The 27,915-nt window shown below is 27.4% G+C and overlaps 1 protein-coding gene across 2 annotated transcripts in view; it reads right to left on the bottom strand.

Moving 5' to 3' along the window:
• PIG-S (phosphatidylinositol glycan anchor biosynthesis class S) overlaps positions 1–27,915 on the bottom strand; it is a 57,609-nt gene that overhangs the window by 12,468 nt on the left and 17,226 nt on the right. For both annotated transcript variants that reach the window (XM_021146476.4, XM_071182927.2), the window contains 8 exons: positions 25,005–25,066; positions 18,584–18,701; positions 17,007–17,096; positions 12,288–12,460; positions 10,176–10,232; positions 7,148–7,276; positions 5,440–5,542; positions 2,040–2,097 (listed from right to left, as the gene is read on the bottom strand). In XM_021146476.4, coding sequence (XP_021002135.3) covers positions 2,040–2,097; positions 5,440–5,542; positions 7,148–7,276; positions 10,176–10,232; positions 12,288–12,460; positions 17,007–17,096; positions 18,584–18,701; positions 25,005–25,066 — 790 coding nt within the window. The remainder of the gene's footprint in view (positions 1–2,039; positions 2,098–5,439; positions 5,543–7,147; positions 7,277–10,175; positions 10,233–12,287; positions 12,461–17,006; positions 17,097–18,583; positions 18,702–25,004; positions 25,067–27,915) is intronic.

Raw genomic sequence — 27,915 nt, forward strand, 5'->3', positions numbered from 1 at the left:
CATGCGTTTTTTAATATATATATATATATATATATATATATATATATATATATATATATATATATATATATATATATATATATATATATATATATATATACCCATAAATAAATACCGGGGGTGGAATATCAATTCTAAAACATGAAATAAAAAACTGTAATGCTGTGATTGAAAATATTTAAACGAAATACCTATGGTTTAATAAGAAATATAAAATCAAATTATATATTTTAAAAGAAAATTTACAGAGTTTAAACAAAAACCAAAAATTAAATCATTGTAGTACAAAACCAGATTCCATCTTTATTTGGTATTATACTTCAGATATTACTTATATTTTTTGAATTTTTAATGGTTTTATGAATTTTAAATAGGAAACGTTTTCTTTCTGAAAAATCCTCTAAGCTACAAAAAATTTCTAAACAAAACTACATACAGTGAGCAGTTTAATTTTAATTTTCCTTGTAATTTTCAATTCCAATTTTCCTTGCTGCAATAACACTGTATTAAAATATCGGAATTCTAAATGCCATGTGCAAATGCATGGTGCTAACTGCCAAAAAAATTACGGAAAAATAACTTACATTTACAATGTAATGTACGCAAATTAATTGTATTGAAAAGTGATTATTTAAATAAACGATTAATAACTTGCAAGTCGTAATATAATCTTAATAAAAATAACAGGTTCGTCAAATTCATGAGAAAAAACATTGTAATAATTGAAAAAATATTGCTTTAAATTATGATGAAATAGTATGAATTAAGCGTGTCTATAAGTAATTATCTAAATGTATGATTTAAAATTTGCATATCATATTACAAATTGGAATTTTTATAACCACTGGATAATGCACCCTAAAAACTGCTGTTAAAATAATGAAAAATAACTTGGACGTAAAAATAATGAAAAATAACTTCAAAAAGTAGCAAAAACAAAGTGTGCCCAATAGCGATAATTTAAATGTGCAATATAAAACTTGCATGTCATAATATTATTGTATTAAAAATAAGGGGTTTTCCAAATTACATGAAAAAGTGCAGCAATAACTGCTCTTATAATAATCAAAATCGTCAGAAATAAAACATGTCAAAAAGTGATCAATTAAATACCCGACTTATGACTTACAATTAACAATTGAAACGTCACAAGAATTTATGATGAAATTGGCAACAATAAAGCGAGTCTAAAACCAATTGTTTAAATTTCAAATTAGCGTATTGTAATATTTTATTAAAAATATTGAGTTTCTTATGCAGAATTTCATAGCAATAACTGTTGAAAAATCGATAAAAAAACAATATAGATTCATGATAGAATCTGGGCAGATTGAGTACATCAGAAAGCGACTAACTGAAATGTGTGATTAAAATTTTGTACTTTTCAGAAAAATTTATTTTTTTCATTGCATTCAGAAGCTCTTGCAGACAGCACATCAACAGTTGGCTGGCCACAGGTTGTGCAAATCTAATTCAAAACTAAAAATATTGAAAGTTATGAATAGAAATCTGAATTTCAGGAGAATTAAACCACTTTCAAGTAAAAAAAAAAAAAAAAAAAAGATTTAAAATTTACATGCTTATTTGAATGAATTTTTCTTTACAGTAATGCATTAACTACTGACAATGTAAGCAAAACTTAATTGTAGTGGCTTAATAAATATAATTTTGTAAAACTTGAAAGAAAAACCACTAAATTTTCAACAAAAAAAAATCATAATATACTTAGGTATTTATTTACCCTGATCCCTGGAAATTAATATAGACTTAAATTAATAAAGGTGAAAAAATTTTTTTGTAAATAATTTACTACTACAATTTTAAAATGGTTATGAATTCATTTTTGTTTCTCTTAAAAAAATATTTAAATTGTCAATGAATTATATTTTCTTGTTACAGATAGGCATTATAAGTTCAACAACACAACAATAAATAGTTTTAAATAGTGTAAAAAAGAAGAGTCCACGGAAATGAACAAAGAGTTTAAATTTGAATGAAGATTAACATCGACAATGGAGTAACATAAAAATGAATCTTACTTTTGATCTTCTGGGAAGTACAACAATCGGAGTAAAGAGGGATCATAAAATGCTTCATCTATAACAGAATGTATTTCAGAATTATTCATAATTTTTTTAATACTAAATATAGCTCACAAACATTTTAATTAACATATACTTGCACGTATTTATATAAATTAAGAAAATTTTCTGATTTTGTTGATTTCCCCTAAAAAACTTGACCAAATTTAAATTAAATTTGATTTGAAGATAGGCTGGCACAGGGTTTCCACTCAATTAAAAAATAAATAAAAAATTCTTGACTTTTCCAGGTATGCCAGGTAAATTTCAATGAAAATCAAGACCAAATTTTCATCAGAAAACTTTGATTGTTTTATTTGTAATGTAAAATATTAGATTTTCTGTGAAGAAAAATATTGTTAAAAGAGGATGGGAACATTTCAGTTTGACTAAAGCGTAAAAATTTTATAACAAATAATTGTAATAGATGTAAGAATTATCTAACTCGAATCTCAATAACTGATTACTTTTACTGACAATTTCAAGACTGGTTATTATCCATGTATGATATAGTGGGAATATTTCAGGTTTTTGTTAAAAAAATTGCAGCTTTTCCTGATTTTTAGAGTTAAAATAAAATTCCCTGGCAATTCCAGATTTTTCCTGTACTCCTTGACCTATAGGAACCCTATGAAATAATAGAAATTAAAATAAATGTTCCAGAGTTATAATCAGGATTAAGATGTTAATATATATATATATATTTTTTTTTTCTATTAATAGTCATTTTTAACTTATTAGATTTTACTCTTCTTTTAAACTATTTTTTATGAAATTTGAATGAGATTAAAAAAATAATTTACAAGCAAAATCCTCTTAAAATAGAGCATCTTTCTTCTTAAATTAGTGCAAACTTTTAGTATTGATTCATATAATTTTAAATATCCTACAAAAACAAGAGTTGATAAATAATTTTTCAAAATATAAAAATTTGCATTTTGTCAAAATGCAATCTTTCAATTTGGAGAATATCAAAAAATATTAGAGAATTTAATATACTTCAAATGAAAATTGATGCAGAAAATAAATAAATTCCTATTTATCTTCATCAGCTATTAATTTACATATTATTTTATTTGTAACTCACATACTTATGCTAATTATCACCTCATTTTTTACTAAATTTAAAAATGTCAGTTCCAATTTATAATTTTTCTTATTAAAAAGCTCATATAAAACAAGTTTTTGAAAATTTTTAAGGATATCATTTTTCAATTCAAATTAATTTTTGATTACTTTTAGACTTTTTTCTTTATGTTTTGCTTAAGGATATTTTCCAGCATCTTTACCCTGGTTATAATACAGAAGCATAGTCTTGAGTAACAGTTTTCGGAGTGAGAAACCAAATTAACTAACTCAGGCTGCGTAGCCAGATTTTTAAACAAAAAATAATACTTTTTAAGCAGTAAAAAAATATTTTGAATTACTTTTAAAAAAATCATTATTAGGATCTGTGCAGTAATGAAAGAAATCTTTTTTTTTTTTATTGTTTAAAGTCATTAATCATAAAATCAATAAAATTCAAAAACATTTTCAAAAACTTTACAATCATGATAAAATAACTAGTTTCTGATAAATATTGAGAAGAAAATTGTGAAAATCATGTTTTCTTTGTAACTTAGAACAATTAACAGGGCAGAGAAAAAATTATCTTTTTAAAAGACTTAACAACCTAGCACTTTTTACAAACTTTATTAAAAGCACTTTTTACAAACCTAGAATAAAAAAAAGGACCTTTAAGGGCTTTTAAAAAGAGTAAATCAAAAATAAGCACTTTTAAACAGTTTTTAAAAACACTACGCACTCTGTAACTTCTTTTGAACTGTACAGAAATAAAAGATAAATAAAGTTACGTAGTAATATATTTGTATTTTAGAAAAGTTTAAATGAATTCTTATGATTCTGTCACGAGCCCTTTTTTCATGAGAACTTATAATTAGCAAATATTGTAGTCCCTTTGCGCTCGTGAAAAGCGAATTCAAATGTGTTATAAAAACATAACACTAACAGCATCATGTTTCCTCAGTGAATTTATAAGAAGCTCTGACATCAACAAAGTTAATAAAAATATAAAAGTTAACTTTACCGCTCATGAAATAAAGTTTCTCTGCAAATTAAATGACATTTTCTTAAAACTGTCTTAAGAGTGCAACTGTTATTCATGACTTTTTTATAATGTTCATTTATAAATATCTAACATGAAATGTATGAAGAAAAACCACAATTTTATAAAACCAAAAAGACTCAGAAGTAACTTCTCAGACTGATTTTATCAAATTTCCCCAATTTTCCTAATGGATGACATACATTTCACTGATTTTTCAGCACTGTACTTTAGCTTACATACATAAAACATAATATTGCAAAACACTTTTATTCGCTACTAAAGTTAAGAAAAATAAAAAAAAATTTTTAAAAACTTATAAGGAGAATATATAAATACAGCAAACATATTACGTTAAAAGATTGAGGTACATAGCAGTATAAAGATATAAAAGACAATATTTTATTTTATGCAATCGCTATTTAAAACAAAGGTAGCTAAAAGGGTAACCCTAAATCAATGTGGGAATGAAAAATAGATCTACGATGGTTCTACAATAAAAAAATGGATCTTTTAGCACCAAAGACGCAACTTTTGATTCAGATATTAAAGTATTTACTAATAAACAATCAATATTTTTCCAAAAATATTCTTTTGAAGTATTACTATTTTTTTTAAGATAAATTTATACAATTTATATATAAAGGCATCAATAAAGAAAAAATTATAAATAAATAAAATAAAAAATATTAGGTACCTATTTATTGATATAAATTGGACCAAATTAAAATACAGAAAATGTTTTCAAAATTTGTACCAATTGTTTCAGAAAAAAAAATTGGGTTTTAGGTACTTCAAATTAATACATTTACTGGTAGTTTTGGGAAATTTAATTAAATTTCCTGTCATATCACTGATTTTTTACAGATTAACTAAAATTCCTCTTCTTTGGTTGACTTCAAATGCTGCATTGTCTGTGGTTATAAATACTTGGGAAAATCTAGAATTATTAATTGATTTTAATCAAAAAGGTAAAAAATTAGCAGTTTTTGGAAAAATTTAATAGTTTTTTTAAAAATATTTAAGTGATTTGTTCATTTTTCATGACAAAATGATTTAGTTTGAAATTATAGCATTGCTTTGAGTTCAAGGCTCTTAAGCTAAGGGTTTTTCTCTCTTGGCCAACACCTTGAACAACACTCTTAAATGGAAGCAAGCAAGATAACAATTCTATTTCTAATGCCGCAACACAAACAATGTTTATCTGAAGAAGATATTTTTCTGCGTATGAGCATTCAAATTTAAACTCAATACCTGAATCAATAAAAGCAACCTGAGCTGCTTTGTAACCTTCTTTTAAGTAACCATGACGTAAAAGTTGAAGACTTTCTTTGGTAGATGAGAGGGCAAATTGTACCTAAAACAAAAGAAAAACAGCACTAGTATGATTATCGTTGACTTACATGACAGAATCGCAAGATCAGACTCTACCGAATCAGCAGATCTTAACCATGGCCCACCCCGCTTTCTTGTTCAAGTAGGTCTAAAATGCAATATCTCTTTTATTGTATTGTCAGCGCTCATTTGAGTCACATGGGCCACCTATGGTTTGTCTGAAATAAGAAGTCCTCTAAAGATTCGTCTGGACCTGTTGCGATGACTATGGCAACAAGGTATGACTATTTCAAGTAGGAGTGCGGGGTCCCTGTTTTGAAGTGGTTTCGGGTCGGTGGGAGAAAGGAAATCTCTTGGGTCTATTGAAGTAGGAGTGAAGCTACCCTCCTTAAAATGCGCTATTCTTGTTTCTATGGCACCAGACTTTGTGGCGGGAGGGAGTTCTTAGCTTAGACAAACTATAATTCATTTTTATGTATTTAATAATAACAGGTTGTTTATAAACCTTGAACAGTTCAAAGTTAAATCTCCTTCTTCAGGTATTGTTTCTATTTACACCATCGAGTATACTCTGCAAAATTTGTCTCTCAAATATTCATCCATCAATATAAATCGCTCGACAGCCCAGGATGGGCCTTGGACTTCTCAAGAAGTTTTTTCCAGGCTAACCTTTTTCCTGCTAGTGTTTTCCAGTTTTTAGTTTCTAAGACCAAAGGGTGTTTTTGCGATATAATTTTCCTCTCCTCCAGTTTTGTCATTATCCAAGTTTCAGAAGCACATATCGAGACCGGCCAGACAAGAGTATTGTATAAACCTAGATGCAATAAATCATCTCAGCCCAGCTCTATTTGCCGATACCGTGATTAGTAAAGTAACTAAGAAACAGAGCAAGGATTGATGTTGATTGTGCCATTTAGAAAAAAAACAAAAGGAGAAAAAAAGCAACTATACGAGTCAAGTCTTAGCCTTTAAACATCAAGATTCGGCATTGTCGGCCAATTACAAACTTGTGAACATTTTGCACAATTTATTGTACAAGTGGGTAAAAAATAATAGGCTCAACTTTCTGATTTGAATTGTTAATTGATCATATTTCCAACAAAAATGGGTCGGCGTGAGAAAATAAGGGGACGCCGCTTCCACGTTCTGATGTTACGGCCATCTCGTACTCACGGACTTCATGTATGCCCACTGGTAATTAAAATTAAACAATGCAGATAAAAGAAATATTTCTTTTTATTTGGCAAAATTAAATATAAAGCAAAAAAACAACATTAATAAAGCACGAATAAAGTACAGAAATGGACATACTATAGTTTTGGTTCTCTTAAAAGGAACAGAAACTATAGTATGTCTATTATTTTATCTTCAGTGATCGAAATTCAAAATTGAAGTCACCGAGGATAAAATAATACACATACTATAGGTTCGGCTCTTGTTAAGAGAACCGAAACTATAATATGTTCATTTCTTTATTTCATTTCTGCTTTATTCATGTTTTTCTTTTTTGCTTTATTCTACGAAGCACAAAGTATAACCTAACCTTTTATGGGACAATTAAGAATCCTTTGTAATTGCTAAAAACTCTTTACATAGGAATAATATCTCATAAAAATGTTCCTCTCACCTTTTGACCAATATCATCATGAATGACAATATTTCTTATTTTTCGTAACAAATGACTTAAGGATGAAAGTGAGGACATTGATGAAGATATCTGCTCCTGAACATTTTTGCGCAACAAAAAATCTTTCTCCTTAAAAAGAAAATATGTCAATTTTTTAATATGCAAACGTATTTATTTTATTAAAATATAAGATTTATTCATAAAAAAGCACTCTCTTAATTAATCATTTAATATTGTAAGTTCCCATTAAAAATAATATGTTATTATTTTAAAGTCCCATTTTTATAATTTAAGTTCAGAGGATACCATACCGCAGAAGAAAAATTTTCCTCTCAAATTCTCTTTCATTACTAATTTAAAGTGAGTTCAGAAAAACCTAGAGTAGGCCTTTCAAATACTGAAAAGAAAATACAAATGAAAATAAATAATGAGACGATAACTTAGCATTTTAATATTTTGAAGTCTTTTTTTTCAGCAATTGAAACTTAACTTTTGAGTGAACTTACTTTTTCTTTCTTTTAAATTAGCAATAAAGTAGAAAGCAAATTTGTGAAAAAAAAATTTTTCTTGTGGTATGGCATTCTCTTCAAGGACTTATAGAACTAATTAAATTTTAGTCACACAATACCCAAAAAAGTTAATACAATACATGCAGAACATATATTTTACATGAAAATAATAGGGTGCTAAAGAAAAAAAATTCAGACAACATCAACACAACAACAAATTTAATTATTTCTTCGCAAACAGTTTCTAATACATTTTTTGTTATATGCAGTAATAGTAATTTTTTTTGTCATAATAGTTATCTAATTTTGTTTGACAGAAGATTTAAAACCAAAAATAGCTCTGTAAATATCAGGCATGGGTGCAAGTTGGAAAAAAGGCCAAGACTGAAAATTTTTTGACTGAAATACCTAACATACGCAATACCCCCTCGACATATGCAAACTATCTAAGAAAGCTTTACCATAATACATCAAGTTTAAATACTGTACAAAAAATATTTATTCATCTGCCTTTAATAAAATAACAACAGGACATAAGAAAGTAGACCAATAACGTAGACCTAAAAAATATTTTTAAGGACAGAAATTTTTTTTTCCGATTTCCGTCTTCGAGTCAGTCTTGTTTCCGTCTTACTTCCGTCCGCGGACATTTTCGAAAGACGGAAATCCGTCCTGGGGACGGAAGACTTGCACCCATGATATCAGGTATTTAAGTAACTTTATACAGAATATCATTATGTAGGATGAAAACTAAATTTTCTAGGCTCAACAAAGATTAGTGTTTTCTGGGCATGCGAGTTACTTTACATAATAGGATTGATGTATATGAATAAATAACAAAATCTACAAATCAAATTTCTGGTAATATATTTCATGTCATTTATAACATAAAATGTTACTACTCAATTATGAAATTAATGTTTTGTTTTAATTTATGGAATTAATATACATAGCTTAAAAAAGTACACAAATACTCAAATGATTGACTTAAATTCGTTTAAAATACAAAATCATTTTCTTAAAAATTCTACTGAAATTAAATATGAGCTAATTTGCATAGATTATAAAAATAATTGGCAGAATTTTCTCGCTCTAAATACTCAGAGAAAGTGAAACTTCCTTCAATAAATGTACACTCAATAATCTAATATTAATAAAAAATAGATACTTCACAATGACAAATTTGTTTCCATAAATGATTTATGATTTGCTTATATAAACGCTAGTCTTCTGAGTTAGGTTAAATTAGAAGGACACAATCATCATTGTTACTAGGCCCTTCATGAGCAAGCATGCAATAAAATAATATCAACTTAAAACTGCAACAAACTTGATGAATCCTAAATATCATAACAGAAATTGTCAAACATATAAAGTTTTGTTTTCATTAAAGTTACCCTTTAATAAGATTTAAATTTCAAGCTATCTCAAAAAATAAATTTCATCTATATTTTGAGGACCAGAAATAGGAATCCATCAAAAAATAGGTATGTTTATTCAGAGAAATCAAGTTTTTGGTTTCTAAAATATTGTCAGCACCAATTAATTAGCTGGTAAAGAGGGAATAAATGTCTCATTAACGAGATTTTGCATAAGTGACAAAATTTAAATTTTAGATTAGGGGAACTCTGAGAAAACTTTGTTTGGAATATACAGGGTATCTGCTACATTTTAGATTTTCAAATTCATGACTTCCCATGACTAATTCCAAGAAGTTTTCATGACTTATTGAAGTTACTATTTTCTCCGACAACAAAAACATAATAATAAACTCAAAAAGCATTATAATAACATTAATTGAAATGATAGGTATAACCAAAACTGTTATACTTTGCATATTTATTGATTTTAAATTCAAAAAACGGAGTAAAAAAAAGTATTGAAGAAATAAAATAGCTGAAAAAATAACAGCTGAGCAAAGAATTTTTTTTCTGCAGAATTATATTCTAAAGAAACTTTTCTTGTTCACCAGAAAGGAAAGAAATACTCCTGATTTTTCTGTTTTCATTTTGGAATTTTAAAAAATTTGCCAATGACTGGTTTGTTTCAGCTAGAATTTTAAATTGATAAAATTAAAAAAATAAATAATAATAATAATAATTCTGAAATCATAGAAGTTTAAAAGATACTTTGCTCTAGAAATGATGTTTTTTCTTTCATTATTTGAAAGAATACCATAATTTTTAAAGAAATGATAAAAACATGTTATATTTTAATAAAATATGACTTTGAGTGGGGATTTTGTTATAAATTCAGACATTCGGAACAGCGTGAAATTTGGGGAGGGGGGGATTCCATGTCAAAAATAAAATTTTTCGGCGACCTAAATCCATGATTTTTTTTAAAAAATAGTTAAAATCATGACATTTCATGACAAATTTTGTTGAATACCAAAATTCATGATTTTCCAGGTGCACGGATACCCTGAATATAAATAATTCATTGGTGGAAATCAATGGTTTTGACATTCACGGAATCCTGTGAATTAGCGGGTGAATCACAGGATTGTATAATCTTACCCATTCACGAATAATTGGTCCAGTCAGTTCTAAAAAGGATTCGTTGTTAAGATCACCCTGAAAAGAGAAAATGTTTTTTACTTATAAATATACATAAACATACATATATACAATCAATACTTGAGGTAATAACCCCTTTTATCTAAACTAAAATTTACGATATAACCTGAAGTTGTTAAATTGTGAGAGCACAAAATACAATAAACAGGGTTTGCGTTTAGGACTTCAAATTATCAGCCAGTAAATTAGAATCTGAAAACCACCAATTCTTTCGAGCACACATGGGGAAAACATGTCCCCTCCCTGCCCTCTTTCGACCTAAAGATCTTCCAGGTCACAGAAGAAATTTTGAAGTTTTCTCTCGACAAACAAATTCTTACATTATGAGTTATAATGTAAAAATGTAAATTTTTCAACATTAAGAGAAAAATTTTCTCCCTTTTTTTTAAAACTGATTTTAGGGTGAGAAGCCAAATCTTTCTACAAAAAATAAGCATCTTTGAAGTACTTTTCAAGCACTCAAAAAATAGTTTTAAGCACTATATACATTAAAAAAATGCGAAATAATTTTCAAAGACTCTACATGATCATAACAAAGAACTCTTTCTTGATTATACTAGCTATTATGAAATGATTAGCAACTTTTTTGGTTCCATATCAGAGGATGGAAAATGAAGTCTGAAATTGAGATTATCTTGCAAAATGTAGCAGAATTGCACATAAGAGTGCAATAATCTCACCGAGCCCTGCTCAGTAGATATATTAACTGACAAGTATTTCATCAAACATATAAAATGATTCATACTCTATGGTGCTTTCATACTCTATGGCCTGATGGTACGCCGATATAGATTGTGGTTGAATAAATTGTGAAAACATTGAATACAACAATGTGAAAAGCACGCTTTTGCATAATATGTGGTGAAAATCGAGACGGTTAAGAAGAAGAAAAAAAATCTCACTTTCGAAAAGGGAAAATTAAGCACTTCTTAAAGACACCCAGTGAAAAAAGGCAGCTTTAAAAGCTTTTAAAAAACGAAAATTGAAAATAAGCACCTTAAGTACTTTTTATACACCATGGGATTCAGCAGTTTTGCAGACTACCATTTTGTTGAATTTATTTCCACAAGCCAAGATATATTCTATGTAGTTTTACTATCTCATAATTAATTAACTCAATTAATAATTCAACTAACAAATATATAGCTCACAAATGTTAAAAAATGATACTAGGATGACACACAAAAGGAAGGAATTGAATGAAAAGAGTTCCCGTGTTTGACATTTGACAAAAAATTTAAAATATTTTTACTTCAGACTTTGGAAATGTTCCCCTTTTCATGGAATTTCAATAATCCCTTTTTTTCCCTTTTATAAAAGTCTAAATTTTCCCATCCCATAGCTGCCAACATGGATAGGAAAAAATCCAGTAGATTTTATGAAATAATATCAACTTCATTATAATTGTTGCAAAATGTACTAAATATTTTATACAAAGGGAATTTTATGGATTTTTATAGTCATTAAAATAGGAAAACTGTAATATTTTCCAAATACGATTAACATTAAATGACCTTGAAATTTTTAAGCATAATGTTTACTCACAATTTTGAATAGTAATAGGCATTTAAATGATCAAATAAAGTTAAAAGATTTTTTAATTAATTTAAAAAGGGAGTTCCGAATAAAGATAAAAGTTTTAAACTGATTTTTATAAATGGTATGCCTCATTATGTATAAGTAATACTTATTTAAATATTGAAGCAAGCAATAACCTGCACAAAAGTTCTATTTCAACAGGGATTTTTTTTAGGAAACTTACTCAATTTTAGGTGATTTATTAAAATGTAAAAAAACCAGAAGAATTTTTACTATACCAGTAGAAACTAGCAAAATCCAGTAACCTACAGGAAAATCCAGTAGAGTTGGCAGCAATGCATTTCAGATTTATTCGACTTTTTTTAGGCAATTTCAAATTTTCCTGACACCCCCTATTTTTATACTGTCTGCTTTCCTCAGATAGGTAGCTTTCTTAAGATTAAGTTTTTTAAAAAAATTGCTAATACCTATTCAGACTTTTAAAAATTAATAAACGAAATGAACTAGACTTACAACATTGAGCAAGCCGAGTAAGAGACGAAACTGGCTCAAGAAGACGTTCATGACACTTGACATATCAATGTGCAGGGTGTAGGGTAAAGATGAATTCTCAGGCAAATAAGGGTTATAGATCATGAAGCCTCCCCACTGGGGCAAAAGAAAAGCATTGGAAGGAAGAGCCTTTCCTGAAATATACATAATATGCAATAACTTCATATAAATCAGATAAGATATCAGATAAGATAGATATAAGACTGGTCATTTTCCAGACATGATACAAGAAGTTACCAGGTTTTTTGTAAAAAATTGCCCTCTTCCCTGCCTAGACTCGTGGAAACCTTGATATCATAAACCTGTTTTTAGTAGCAAGGCACGGAAAATGATACACAGAATTGTTCAAAAATATTATTACAAATATTGAAACATTTATTATTTACCATTTAGAAGACCAGAACAGCATTTGGAGAGGGCTTCACTCAATTCTCTCTCTATATTAAAAAATCGAAAGGGCCACTGTTTTGGGCGTTCAACTTAATGTTACATTTGTTTTGTTGTGCAAAAACTAAACAATTAAGAAACTTGAAATTACGCAGGTGAATACAGGTAAATGTACAAGGAATATGAAAGAATAAAAAAAAATTAGCATTCGAAAATTAGTTTCAGAATTTTAACTGTTAAACTTGAAGGAAAAAATACTATGTGGGCCGCTCAACAGACCACAGGAATAGAACTTCTGAGTTGAAATTTGGTAAGCAGAAAGAGCCATACTTGTTTATGAACAAAGTTTTTTTTCTTCTTCCAAAATTCCAATTTGTTGAAAGTTATTACAATTTTAATGCTTTTTTCCTCTTTTTTTTTTGCTTTAAGTTACATTTTGCTCTGTGGACCGAAATCTATGACACAATTTACTGTCTGAAATCTAGGGTTTGCAAAGTTGTCAATAATCAGATTTATTTGACTTAAATTTGATTTTTTTTTTAAGTTAATTTTTTTTATTTAAATCAAGTTTTTGTTTTAATTCTTTTTATATTTATCAGCCAAATCATCTGATAAAATATATTAACACCAATTAATATTATTAAAAAAAATAATGTAGCTAAAATAATAGATATTTCTCACTAAATGTTTTAAAAATTCTTATTCAATAACTACAAACTAATCACTGAATCAATAAAAACACAGTTAATTTTGTTAAACCTAAACATCATGAAATTTCAAAGACAGAGGGGCACTTTGTCTGTTAGATATCCAATCAAGTGTAAATTAGTTTAAATCAGAATGCAAAGAAAAAACAATTGTAAGTTTCTTTGGGCAGTACAAGTTTTTTCTCAATATTGGTAAACACTAACAACATATTTAATACATTTGAAAGCACTTAAAGTATTTAAATAAACATAAAACTAATTGGCTATAATTGAAATATACTTAGTTTATTACCAGCAAATTATTCTACATACAGCTTATGGAAATTAAACAGTTTGGCATTACTTTTATCAACTTGTCTCTAATGTTATTTATTTATTAGTCTATTTCGAAACATAATTCACCCTTGCCTTGTTTTATTTCTTCAGATAAAACCTCCGTTATCAAGGGAATCAGACTTAAAAAAGAATCACACTAGAATATATTTATGCAAACATTTTTGATTTAATGATTAATTTAAAAAAATCAAATGATGATCAATCAACATTTAAAAAATAAAAAAAATTACAGTGATTATAAAAAAATAATGAACATGGATAAAAGTAAGATGATACTTTTAACATTATAGTTTTCTTTTAACAATGCATGAAATGATTTGCTATTTAATAAACAAATTTTCCAAACGCATTTTCTCACACATACCCATTTAGTTTTATACTTATTTAGAGACTGATACTTTAAAAACTTATTAAATATGCCGTATGTGCATATAAACAATAAAGAAGATGCCAAGAGCAATAAAGAATAAGTGATTTTTTTTATCTTTCATAATCTAAATTAAAATACTCTTCGTTTGATATTTAATTAAAATTAGTCTTTACCTTTACGAATTCCCAATCGTGTTAGGTGCTGAGCTTAAACAAAAACTATGATTTCCATTTTTTAGTAATAAGTTTGCAGTAATTATTTACAATATGTTGTTACATATGGCTTTATAGGAAATATTAATCCATATACAATGTTCAGCATTAAGTGGACATAAACAAGGAGTAAAAAGGAACAAAATTACATAAACAAACAAAGAAAACACATGACAAATGCATATTAACACAAAAAGAACACATAGATAAAATTAAAGTAAGAATATATATATATATATATATATATATATATATATATATATATATATATACAGTGAAGAATGAGGAGTAGTCTTTACAGAGAGTTCATGTGATCTCTGGCATCCCAGTAAAGTTTACAGAGATCACCCCGCTCTTGGGATTGTTTGTCCAGTAAAGGGCATACAAGCAAGTGGTCTGAGTTCATGGTTCCCGAATTGCGGATTTTGCACTCACTAGATGGAAGGATACCTATTGTGTTGAGGTGCTCCGCCAAGCAGTCATGGCCTGTTGAGAGTATGAAGTTTGCCACAGCCTTCTTACGAGAACTGTGACAAAATTTCTTCTAACTGTTTTGGATGTTAGCCCAGGGTTTTTCGGCTTTAGGTCGGTCATAAGTTTCTCGGAAAATTGTTTTTTAAGGGAGTCTGGGGGAATTGGTTTATTACATTGTGGTTCGAGTGTCCCTTTCTTGGCTAGTTGGTCTGCCTTTTCATTGCCATTGATTCCCACATGCGAAGGGATCCACTGGAACATAATAATTTTGTTGGCATTCTCGAGAAAAATCAAATTATCTCAAATGTCTGAAACAGTTTGAGTATTTGAATCATGGTTTATGGCAACTGCCTGGATAGATGCCTTAGAGTCGAGAAGGATTACTGCTTTAGTGAAGTAATTGATCTTATTCTTAAGGTTTTCCAGGGCTATCGATATAGCAAAGATCTCTGCATCAAAATTTGATATATAGTTTCCCACAGGGGCGCCGTGAGAAAAGAGCTCACTGTGTACTCCTGATCCGGTGCTGTCTTGTATTTTTGAGCTGTCAGTGTACACTCTCGTCCATTCTATTATTTAAAATATAATTTTAGGTAAAGAAAATTATTTATTGCATTGCGAGCTAGAGAAAATTATAATATAGTTTTTAAATAATATCATAGCTGCCAAAATGGATGGGGAAAAAAATCCAGTAGATTTCACGAAATATTATAAATTTCATGATAATTGCTGCTAAATGTACTAAATAATTTTACACATGGGGAATTCTAAGGATTTTTACAGTGATCAAAATAGAAAAACTATGATATATTCTAGTCATGATTAACATTAAATGAACTTGAAATGTTATGCATTATGTTTACTCATAATTTAGAATAACAATAGGCATTTAATTTATCAAAGATTGTTAAAAGATATTTATTCATTCAAAAAGAGAGCTCTGAATAAAAATAAACTTAAAATTTTACAACAAAAGGGTTTTAAACGGAATTTTAAAAACGAGACTCGCTTCATTATGTATTAATAACACTTATTTAAATATTCAAGCAAGCAATAATCTGTGCAAAAGTTCAGGGAATTTTTCAGGAAACTTACACAAGTTTAGGGAATTTTTAAAAATGTACAAAAACCAGGAGAATTTTTATTAAGCCAGTAGATCAGGAGAAACAGGCAAAATCCAGTAGAGTAGACAGCTATGTAACATAAAGTATTATTTATACATTTTATCCGAGTTTTGGTTGGTAAATGCTATGTGGCAGAATCGCAGCGACACGGCAACATTGTCGCAGAACGTTACACTTTCACACAGAAAGATTTTTCTTTTAAAAAGTAAAAAATATTACTTTTCTTATCTACAGAAATTTACACCAAAATCCTCGTAAAATTACCTAATCAACGTAACATTAATGTAATATTTGAATGCTGCAATTAGATAATTATTTTTAGATGTGATCAATTTACACCAATAGTATCATAAATCGATACAATGTTTCGATTGTATTTTCGGCATTTGTTAATATTGATTTTCATGTGATTTTTAAATATCACAATACATTTCAAACAAAATGGAAAGTTTGAATCGTGCATTTGAATGTTTACTCCTTCAGGCAATAATTTTACCGAATTTTTGGCAGTTATTGCTAGTGATTTCTCTATAGTTTAAAAATCTGATATTTTTTATACGATATTATTTATTACTTATCACAACAACCTAATTTCGAAACAAAACACAGATTTTGAGCAGTCTGATTCACGTGATTTTATTGTTGATCTTTTTTTCGGCAATTACCACTATGGATTTCATGATTTTTAATTATGTTTTTTATTGTGATGATTATTAACAAAATGCCAAGAAGGAAATGATTCGTGCGTTCCACCCCAACAAAACGTGAGAATATCACCCGTAATATTAGAATAAAAAATTATTACGTGTGCAATTTAAAAAAAAATTATATAGATTTTGTTTTTATAAGCACACCTCTTTTGTTACTTTAAATTAGTATCATATATGTTTGTTATTATTAAAAGTATCTTGCAGAAAGATATTAGTACTAGAGATGAAAGAGTTTTGTTGCAGATAGCTTGAAAAAATTCTGCCACAGGGAATAAGTGCATAAAATTCTTTAGAAAAAATTGATTAAATGAAAAAAATCCAATTTTCTTGATAATAAAAATAAAAAATCTAGAGACTCACCCTCACTATCTGATATTCTGAGTAGAGACTGATGTCTAGAAGGGATATATAGAACAAAGTTCACGTTGGGCTGGAGAGACGTATCCGAACCTTTAAAAGGTGAAAACAAAATCCATTATAGTTTGGTCTATGGTAAGAAAAATGTGTATGTACGAGTATAAGTATTGATTGCTATCACTTGTTGCATTTAAGATATTATAAACTCTAATTTTATGATAAAAAACTGATTAACTTCTTTATTATCTCATTTTACGAAATTTTGATATTTACATATTAAAGCTTAATTGAATAAAAATCAAAATTATAAACTATATCATTTTAAGAAATAAAAATATTAGATCTATATTAGTAAAATAATTTTATAACAATATTGCTAATATAGATTCAGATTCTTTACACAGATATGGATTATTCAGTAAAAAATCTTTATCTTCAGGAAAATAATAAAAAAAATTTGAAAATTCCTTTTATTTATTGTCTGTATGAATATTGAATTTATGTGATGAGTATGTTTTGAATCATGAGAAGATCAGAAACGAAACTTATTCTTTTCACTCAGCAATGCTTTGAAATTGAATGAATATGTGTATCATGATGTTTGATTTTTCAAACACGTGAATATAAATAGGAATATTCACTTGTTAAATCGTTCAAAAAACTAGATCCTTTTTCTTTAAAAATTACAAGAAAAAAAGGAAAAGTGCCAAAAAATCATTCGCTTATTATATTTATATACCCAGGGATGATTGTGAGCTCAACTCAAAAATCCTGAAAATTTCTTGAGTAGAATCATTAAAGACACATTTCAAAAAATTAATGTCTTTATGCAGCATAATTTAAATTAATAATTATGTATAAGTTTACTTTTATTTCTAATTACATTTATTATTCTACCAGAAAAAATATTTACAAATGAAAGAGTTGCCTAGTAGAAATTCTAATTCTAATATTTTTAAATAAAATATACACGAATTTTTAAACATAAATGCGATCGATTTCTTGAAACCTCCGAACCTTGGATTTCTAGAAATTTCTGGATCCCAGTTAGCAAAAAATCCGAAAATCCGGATTTTTTCTGGAGCACAATCTGTATACCACAATATATGAGGAAATAGTTGCCCAAATCTGTAAAAAGTCACTACTTTTTAAAAAAGTAAGTTTTTAGACACTTTTTAAGCTTAAAAGAGACATCATTGTCACCCAAGAACAAAATAGTATAGTTTAGTTAATAATAGCAAGTATAGTTTGCCTAGGGTAAGAACTCCCCTCGCCACAAAGTTTGAGGCCATCTGCTGCTATGGAAACAAGAATAGCTCATCTGGAACAAGGTAACTTCGCTTCACTCTAGGGCTAACATAATAGAATGAAGAAAAATATTCCCTTTTTCTCGCCGACTCGAGCTAAAACCTCTCCTAAACAGTGACCCCACACCAATACTTGAAATAGTTATACCTTGGTATCATAGTCACCGACATAGGTCCAGACGAATTGCCAGGGGAGTTCTTACTTTATACAAACTACATATCAATTAGATATTTATTAGGTCAAATGAGCAACATCAGATAAAAAGATAATACCAAGTTTATCTTCAATGGGGTTGACCAGAGATGGTAATTGTTCAGGCTGAAGAATAAATTCTTTTTCAGCGTTCATGGGAAGGTGAGCTGAAATGGGGAGGGAAGTCATGAACAAAACCTAAAAAAAAAAGATCATTTTTATCAGGTTTCCAACAACTCAATTTAAGATATGAAAAACAGTTTCTTGAGTTTTCAATGTGTAGATGCAAGAAAGAATTTTAAACAACATTATTAATTAAAAATTATTATATACCACTCCCAGGCTGTGGAAAGGTGAGATAAACTTGTGGCAGAGACTTTGAATAAAATATGCAAACATGAAGGTACAGATGGATATATCCGAGCAATACTAAAATCTAGATATGTCTCCAAAATATTTAGACTTTAGATATGTAGGAGATAAAAACAGAACCTCAACAATGCAGTAATCCTTCTCAATTGAAGATCTTTTAACGTAGCTGCAAATACAGTAAAACCTCGCTACAACAATATTTTGGGGACCAAATAAATATATTGTTGTAGAGGGATATATTGTTATATTGAGGTTCTACATATTGTGGGAACACAATAAAAAAAATTTTTAATGTTATATATGTATTTACTATAAATGTACTTATATATTATACAAAAAATTAATTTGCAGAGTGTTATTTATGGCTAAATATTGAAAACAATTAAAATAAATTCAGAAAATAAGATCGTTAACATACCTGAAAACGGTTTTTATTGAAAATAATCTGATATTTTTGCTTATTTATTTTTTTCTTTCTAAAATGCTGTGCCAACTTAAATCATTGATCAGAATTCAATTTAACTTTCAAATAAGGACTTAAAAAAAATAATGACAATCGTGCTTAACAAAGCAAAAATTAAGGACATTTAAGGACTTTCTTTTGAAAAAAATCAAGGATTTTCTTGAAAAATTAAGGACCTTAAAAATAGTATGATTGTTTATTATCAAATATACATATACCACCAATGACACTGCCAATTCTTAAAAAAGAAAATCAATAAATAGGTTCGAATAGGGACGAAAAATATAGCACCTCCAAAACCCGTTCCACTATCTCCCCTACATTTTTTGTGGGGGTGCGTGTGTTAAGTAACCCGAAACTAATCACTGTCACAGAAGGGGGATTGCAACCTGCGGGGGTCAACTAGCTTTCAAAAGATATCAGAAGAAACTCACTCTTCATCTTATATTATGCTTTTTCTCTTTCTAAGAAAAACTTAAAAAATATTTTTTTTAACTCTAAAACGACTTTATTTATTTTCAAAATAGTTTTATCATTTTATTTAACATGCACTTTTTCTAATTATATCTTGAATTGTTTATTATTTTGATTTGATTATTTAGAGAACTAATAATAACCAGAGTATTTAAATTTATAAAATTTTACTATGTAGTCATATGAAAGTAATTCATATAAAGTAACTACATTAAAAATAAATTTATATTTTCTCTATAGATCAAATAAAGTTTGTTAATTTTTTTAAAATTGATTCGCAAATTTTTAAAACTTTTTATGTTAAAGTAAAACCTTGAGTTCAAGATTTTACTTTTTTATTACGTATTTAATTTTCTTCTTTCAATTACAATTCAAATACAAATATTTTTCACAATCTTTTTTTAATTTTAATTAATTTTTTTAAAGATTGTTACACCGTTTTGAAACTAATTAAATTCTACCACTTTAAAAAAACTGTGTTAACATTTAATCCATTGTTTAAGCAAATATGGTTGCTTACTATGTAAATTTGATTTAGACTTAAATATTTGAATTTCGCAATTTGAATTAACTAAATTAACCTTCACTAAAAACTCACTTCATTTTAATTATTACTTTTGCTAACTACAATTATTATTGAATAAATAACTTCGAACTGGAATTATGATTCGATCTTAAAAAATAAACACCGGGGTTATTTGTCACAAACAAATTGAAACATCAAAATTGAAAATTATTCGATTTAATTATCATAAAATTTTAAATCATATTAAGACAGATCTAAATTCTGATTATATCACTTAACTTATTCAAATAATTTAGCTCGGATACATTTAAAACTTCACCCACAAACTCATATTCATCATTTTTACTTACATTATTTCTACTCAGTTATAGTTACTTTAAAAACTTATCGCCAAAGATATTATTTAACAATAATACAAAAGAAATTCCTTATTGATCTAAAGCAGTTATTTAGTATAAATTTATTAAACTGCATATTTTGAAAGCGCAGTTTTATATGAAGTTTATTTTAAAGGAATAAAGGAAAATATAACTTATTAAAAAGCGAAAATATTTTATTTATCAGCTTTTGCTTGTTAAAAGGTATTTATATTTTATCAAATAATTTTTATCAAGTAATATCTTGTGATTACTTTATATAATAAAGGAACTTCATTTTTAATTTTAAGCCTTCAACTTAAAATTATTATAACCCTAATAACAAAGAATAATGGTAAAAGTGGGTAATGAACGCATTTTATTTGTAAATGTCGTAAATAAAAGGACAAATAAATAACTTACAAAAGTATAACTTATTTCTAAGAAATTCCTTAAAAACTATCTTTGATAAGCCTTATAATTTTCTAAACGTAAAAGTAATATTATAAGAAAATTGATGTAACTCTTTCATTTCAGTTTTGAGGATGCATAAAAAATACCATCATTTCTGTCGTAAAAATAAATTATAACATTTTCGAATAATAAGCTGAAGTGACAGTTTAAATTTATTTTTCTAATAGATCATTTCGATGGATCATTAAAAACAACAAAATAAAACAATTCTATGTTATTTTACATTTTAGTATATAGATTTGTGAGACTGCTCACTGTAATTAATATAAAGATTTATCAAAATAATCGAAATTAATTTATAAAAAAGTACGATAACGAAATTTTTGAAAGAAAAGGCATTTATTGGTTTTCATTAAAACTTACAACATAACAACAGATTGAGACAAGTTTACTTTACAAAATTTTATCAAATACAAAAATACAGAAAATTATGGTTATCTGGGAGATATATTCATATAGATGGCATGCTGGCTAACCCTGGGAGGTTTTCGTGTTTTTCCTCTTTATGTAATGCTAATGACGGTTAGTTTTCTTATATTTTAATTAACTATAATTACACTAATTAAAGTTTGCAGTATAGAAATTTCTACCAAAACTCTTCTCCATGAATGGCAAAAGAGGGTCAGGGAAGAGAAATTAAAATAACACATTGATTACATACTTTGTTCTAGCAAAAAATTATGAATAAAAATTACATTCTACACTTTTAATATGAATTCGAAAAATTTCTCATTATTAAATACATAAGATATTGCATAATTACTACTCTTAATATATATTTTTAGAATATTGCGAAAAAAAGTTTTAAAAAGTATATTAATTAGGAATTTCCGATTAGGGAATCAACTAAGGAATCAGGTCTGAAAACATCAAAACCAGTTTGACTGTCTGAAGTAACAAAAAGTAACTTAACTCTAAGTATTACAGCTTATTTTTATTTTTTAATTTATCGTGATGAAATGTCGTGGTGTTTATAATAATCACATTTCTCATTCTTTCTATTTCATCTGGCAATCAAACTGGTTTCAATATTTTCAGTGTTGCGTTCGTTCCTAAGCATCGATTCATTATATTTTGATACCGTTTGTATTTTTCTCTCGTGAATATTAATTATGACCACTAATGTTCTTTTACTTCCTTTTTTTTTTAAAGAATTTTACAATACATGCGTGTATTTTCATATTTTTCTTCATTTGCTGATTAAAATGAAAATTTCTTTCATAATACTTTAGTGTTCTTGTGTATTTACATCAAAGCCCTAAAAACAGGGTTAAGTGCTTGTTCATGTTTGGATGATGCGTGGTCTTGTGTACTAGCTATTTTTTTTCCTTACCGTGAAAAAACATACTATCACAGCTATTGGAGCAATTAAAACTATTTACGGAATGAAAAAATTGAAACCTTTTAAATTTTTTTAATGTAAATGTTTTTTTAAACCTACAAATGAGTGTACCATATATTTTTTTAAAAAAAAAAAAGGAAAACTGCAGTTTTGTGATGCTTTCTTTATAGTATATTGGAAGATCTTTACGTCATTTATTCGATTTTAATTAATCTCACTTTATTCAGCAGCTAATTTTTTTAATTCTGAAACATCTTTAAAAAACAAGAAACAAAGTTTTAAAAAAAGGGGAATAATGTATTTAAAAAATAAATTCCATTCTCAAAATGAATAAAAACAAGAAAATTATCACTACTAAATAAATAAAATGTATATAGAATGAACGAATTATCAGCAAATATAATTTTCATAATAAATTACAAGCTTATAACTAAAAAGAAAGCTATCGGTTTTTAAAGCGTTCCCCATATCAGTTCTTCAGAAGGACAGAGAGAGAAAAAGATTTTCAAAAGGGAGCAAGACCTCCCACCGAGAAGATTAGTGAACTGGGGGGTGGAAGTTGCCTTCCTCCCTTACTCAAAGGTAGAAAGTGACTTGTGTTTCAAAGGCAATATTACAAAAAGTAATAAAGATAAAAAAAAGTAACCTACATTTTCATGGATAGGAAAGATTGAAAAAATTATTAGTATTTTTTTTTAATTGATCACTCCGATTCTTGAACAAGAAAAATCGATTCAAAGTGTGACAAGCCCGCCATAGACTTTACATGTTAAAAGCAGAATTGAGGAGTCTGCTTGGTGCAACACTTTTCTCCCGGCAACCACGATTGTGGACCAGACTTTCTGATCATTTGAGCGTGCCCCGTGTTCTTTGTTCGCCAAGTAATAGTATTAATTAACAGGGCTCACAAAAGTAGGACCAGGCAATTTTTCCAAACTCGGGTTGTGTTTTTTTAAAAAATATTTTCAGATTGTTACATATTAACATCTATGAAACTAATCCGTATTCCATTTTTAATGATTTCATTGAAATTGACAAGTAAAATTAAGTGCAGAAATTAAGATTTGTAAATTTTTTCATACATTAAAAAAAAGAGTAATAAATAGAGACATTTGGGAAAAACATTGAAAAAATTATTAAAACAAGTTTTTATACACTACGAGAGATGTATATTTGAAAAAACTTACGGTTTTCATCAAAAACCCAATAAATCCCAGATTCTTGATGAAAAATCTAGGTGGACTGTGATTTTTTAAACTCTGTTTATTACAGACCTGTTTAATATTTACTACAATCAGGAATTTTAAAAAAATTTTACTGTTTTCTATAACTTTACAGTTACTTATTACACACTGAAATATTATACAAATTTACTTATTTCTTCAAGAACTTTGGAAATAGTTTTCATTGTGGATTCCAGCTATAAAAAAAAATTTTGATACTTCTTTTTTTAGATTTTTACTTCGTTCCTATATGCAGATGTGTTGTTGTGTTAAAATTGGATTTCTTGAATTCTATCAATTTTGAAGGCCAGTGTGGGTCGTTTAAAAGATAATTCGCTCTAGAAATGATGTTTTTTCTTTCACTTTTTGAAAGAACACCATTATTTTCAAAGAACATAATTAAAAAATTTTATATTTTAATCAAATATGACTGTGAATGGGGATTTTGTTACTAATTCAGATATTCGGAACACTATATAAAATTGAGGGGAGGGAGGGGGTAAATTCCATTTCAAAAATTAGATTTTTCGGCGACCTAAATCCATGACTTTTCATGATTTTTTTAAAAAATAGTTAAAATCATGACAAATTTTGTTTAATACCGAAATTCATGACTTTCCAGGAGCGCGAATACCCTGACCTTGCCTTTAGTCCCTCACACACATCCTTTGTCTCTCTAAAATGCTCTACCCTCAATGCATGGTCTAATTCTAGATAATAAAAGAACTTTTTGTTTTTAAAAAAATGAACTGAAAAATTTTTCCCATCAACTATAGTAAAGCTGAAAAATTAAGGACTTTTAAAAACCTTACACCAAAATTAAGTACTTTTAAGGGCCCTTATTTTCTAAAATAAAAATTAAGTAGTTTTATAGGACTTTACAGGATGTTTGGAACCCTGACACTAGAAAGAAAAAAATTTTAAAAAAATTGCAAAACGAAACAAAGTTTCACAATTGATTTTTGGCAGGATTGTTAGTTTGAAATGCTTCAGTATCCAATTAGAAAGCTAAGAATAAGAAGCAATTTGAAAGAAACTGCAAAAGAACTTCAGAAACTTCAACCCATCAAGTGGAGAGTGTTGCAAACAAGAGAGGTAGACTTCCTAGCAATATAAAAAGTAATAGGAGATAATAGGAATGTTCTAAATTTATTTACTCACAGAAGATCAGAGAAAATAATTTACTTCAACAAAACGTTATGTAAATCCTCAATATATTTCGGAAATTATAAATCAAGATTAGCACATTCAGAAAGAAATGGAATATATACCTGACTTTTGATCTTTATAGTCACAACATCTTTCAATTCATCAATAACATTCTTCATATATTCTGAAAAGAGGATTGATTACTTTTGATGCAATATATGATACAATGTTTTAAATACAGTAAAGAACTATTTCAAGCACTATAATTTGAAACACCATATTCGTTAACAAAACATGTAATAATTAGACTTTCAACACCCGAATTAATCAATTAACAAAGCATAAAGGTAGGTACACTATTTATGTCACACTAGAGCTGCACAATAGGCTGTTGGTGACAGTCTGGAAAACATCTATGAGGATGATCGGAAGAAATGACATCACAACTTTGATCCTCTGCAAAGAGGATGACTCCCTTGCTTCGGTATCCTGACGAAATGTGAGTAAAATTGAGCTCTAAGAATAAAGGAGAAAACTGTACATTTCTTTTATGTTTTGTGTAAAAAAGTTATAAGATTTCTTTTTTAAAATTTGGATATAATATTTTGGACCAAAGTAACCCGAACTCACTGCGGCTTCTTTGAACCACTTATTTATTTTATTAGAAATAGAATAAACTCATTTAAACAGAATTTAAATATCAAACCATTGTAACAGGGGTGATTGTGATCCCAACTCAAAAATCCCGAAGATTTCTTGAGTAAAATCATTAATGACACATTTCAAAAAATTAACTTCTTTGTAAATTGAAATCATTGCTATTTTTAAAACATAAAATTAAAATACATTATAAGCAGCATAATTTAAATGAATAATTATGTATAAGTTTACTTTTATCACTAATTACACTATTATTATTAAACACATGACTACAATAATAATAAATAAATAATAATAAAAAAACAATTAATAAATTGAATAAAGTATGCTTCATCTACAAATAAATTGTAGGTTTGATTCAATATTTATGAGGTGCAGTCATACCTTTGCACACACTAGTAATAGTATAAATAAGCAAATTAATAAAATAATCGATTGCGGAAACAAATTCTGATGAAAACGAGAAAATTAATGCTGAATGATATTCTTTTGACTAAAAAAATAATAATTAAAGACGAATCTGCTTATGCAGCTGGCGGCTTGCCAGCAAAGAATGAGAAAGTCTTTCGGAAAGAATATCAAAGATAAAGAAATAAAAAAACTGAATAAAGTTTAAATAAAAAATATCGTTTGCCAATATAAATTCTTGACATAACTTGTAATGAAACATAAGTTGAAATTTTTGGACCTTGGAACTCCAGAAACCTCAGGATCGTGGTTAAAGAAAAATTCGGAAATCTGGATTTTTTCCGGACAACAATCATCTTTGTTGTAACTCCTTACACAAGACTCTGCTAATGAAATAACACAACAAATAAAGGGGGGGAAATATTAAATTTCAAAAACAATTTTGTTTTTGCGACTTAAGTGCTAACTTTTTTTATTCCAACTCACATTCAGTCACCTCAGAAACATTGAATAATCCTCGTTTGATTATCTTGGGAGTGTGTATTTTTTCTTGACATCAGCATAATCGCAAACAAGAATATCTTTTTTAATGGGCTTGATATTATAGGTATGTTTATTCAAAATTTAAAACGTGATGTCAAAAATAAATAAATAATAAAAACAATTATTGCATATTATCATCTAACTGGATTTGTCCAAAATGAGAATATTTGGAGGTAAAAAATTTTACTTAACAAAACTATGGTTTACATTAACTGCAGTGTCACCAATGATAAAATATTTCAAGTATCGAAAATTTTTTGAAATACCCTCATATAGGGTACTAACTACTTAAGCTCAAAAATACCCATATGTCTTGTTAATTCAGAGCAAAAATAAACAAAAAAATTTGTGCTAGCCATGGAGGAAATGAAATTTGTTCAGCTTGTTTAATAATGTTTTTTACCAATGTGACTATTTTGCATTGATAAACTGCAACTTACATGGAACAACTAATTTTGGTTTTCACAATCATTTTATAACACAATACGAAACTAATCAATTATAGGGTTTTTACTGCAATTTTCCTCTTCCAGCATATTTTAAGAAATAATAATTTAAAACTAAAAAATTTATATTATATTTGAAAAATATAATAATTTCTTGAGATTTGTGTTATTTTTGAAAATGCATCTTTTAATTTAATTTCGATTACTAAGTTAATTAGTTAATTAATAAATTGAGGTTTTACTGTATCTTATTTGGAGACCATGAAACAAATTCATTAACAGTTTAAAATGCCTTTTCATTTAAAAGGTATTTATATTTAATATCAAAGTTTTTTTTTCCTACTTGTTGATAATTTTACAGTATTCTGCTGAAGAGTTTATTAATATTTTAACGTTAAGGTGAAAAATTGGTTTTTAATATTTAATTGCTAACTAACATCGATTTTTTTTAAGAAAGAAATTTAATCAAAAATAAAATATTTAAAATTATTAAAAATTACATAGCTTTAAAAAAATTTGTTGTGCAGTATTTTTTTAGATAATGTCATCTTTGAACAAAATATTTGATAAACTGAAAATAAATTCACATAATTACTAGATTTAAGTGCACAAATTAATTTAGGAACAAATAACAAAATTTCAAATAATTATATAATAGGTTATACAGATTTTAGAATTCTGTATAAAACTAAAATAAATTATATGGAAATAGTTATTTTTTTTTATATTTATGACTAAACAATTGCATTGGTCATTTTTTGCTTTCATCCTTGCCCAGTTTTTATCTCCAGAGTACTGGAAAAAATAAGACTCTTCGATAAGAAAATTCGAATCTGATGAAGCTCTAATTTTATAATAAAAAAATTAATAAACTTCTTTATTGTCTTATTTTATGAAATTTTGATGCATACATATAAAAGCTTAATGGAATAAAAATCAAAATTATAAACTATATCATTTTAAGAAATAAAAATAT

The sequence above is a fragment of the Parasteatoda tepidariorum genome, chromosome 7 (assembly GCF_982258835.1).
Source record: "Parasteatoda tepidariorum strain Cologne lab strain chromosome 7, Ptep-v5.0, whole genome shotgun sequence".
In the NCBI taxonomy this organism is placed as follows: Eukaryota; Metazoa; Arthropoda; class Arachnida; order Araneae; family Theridiidae; genus Parasteatoda; species Parasteatoda tepidariorum.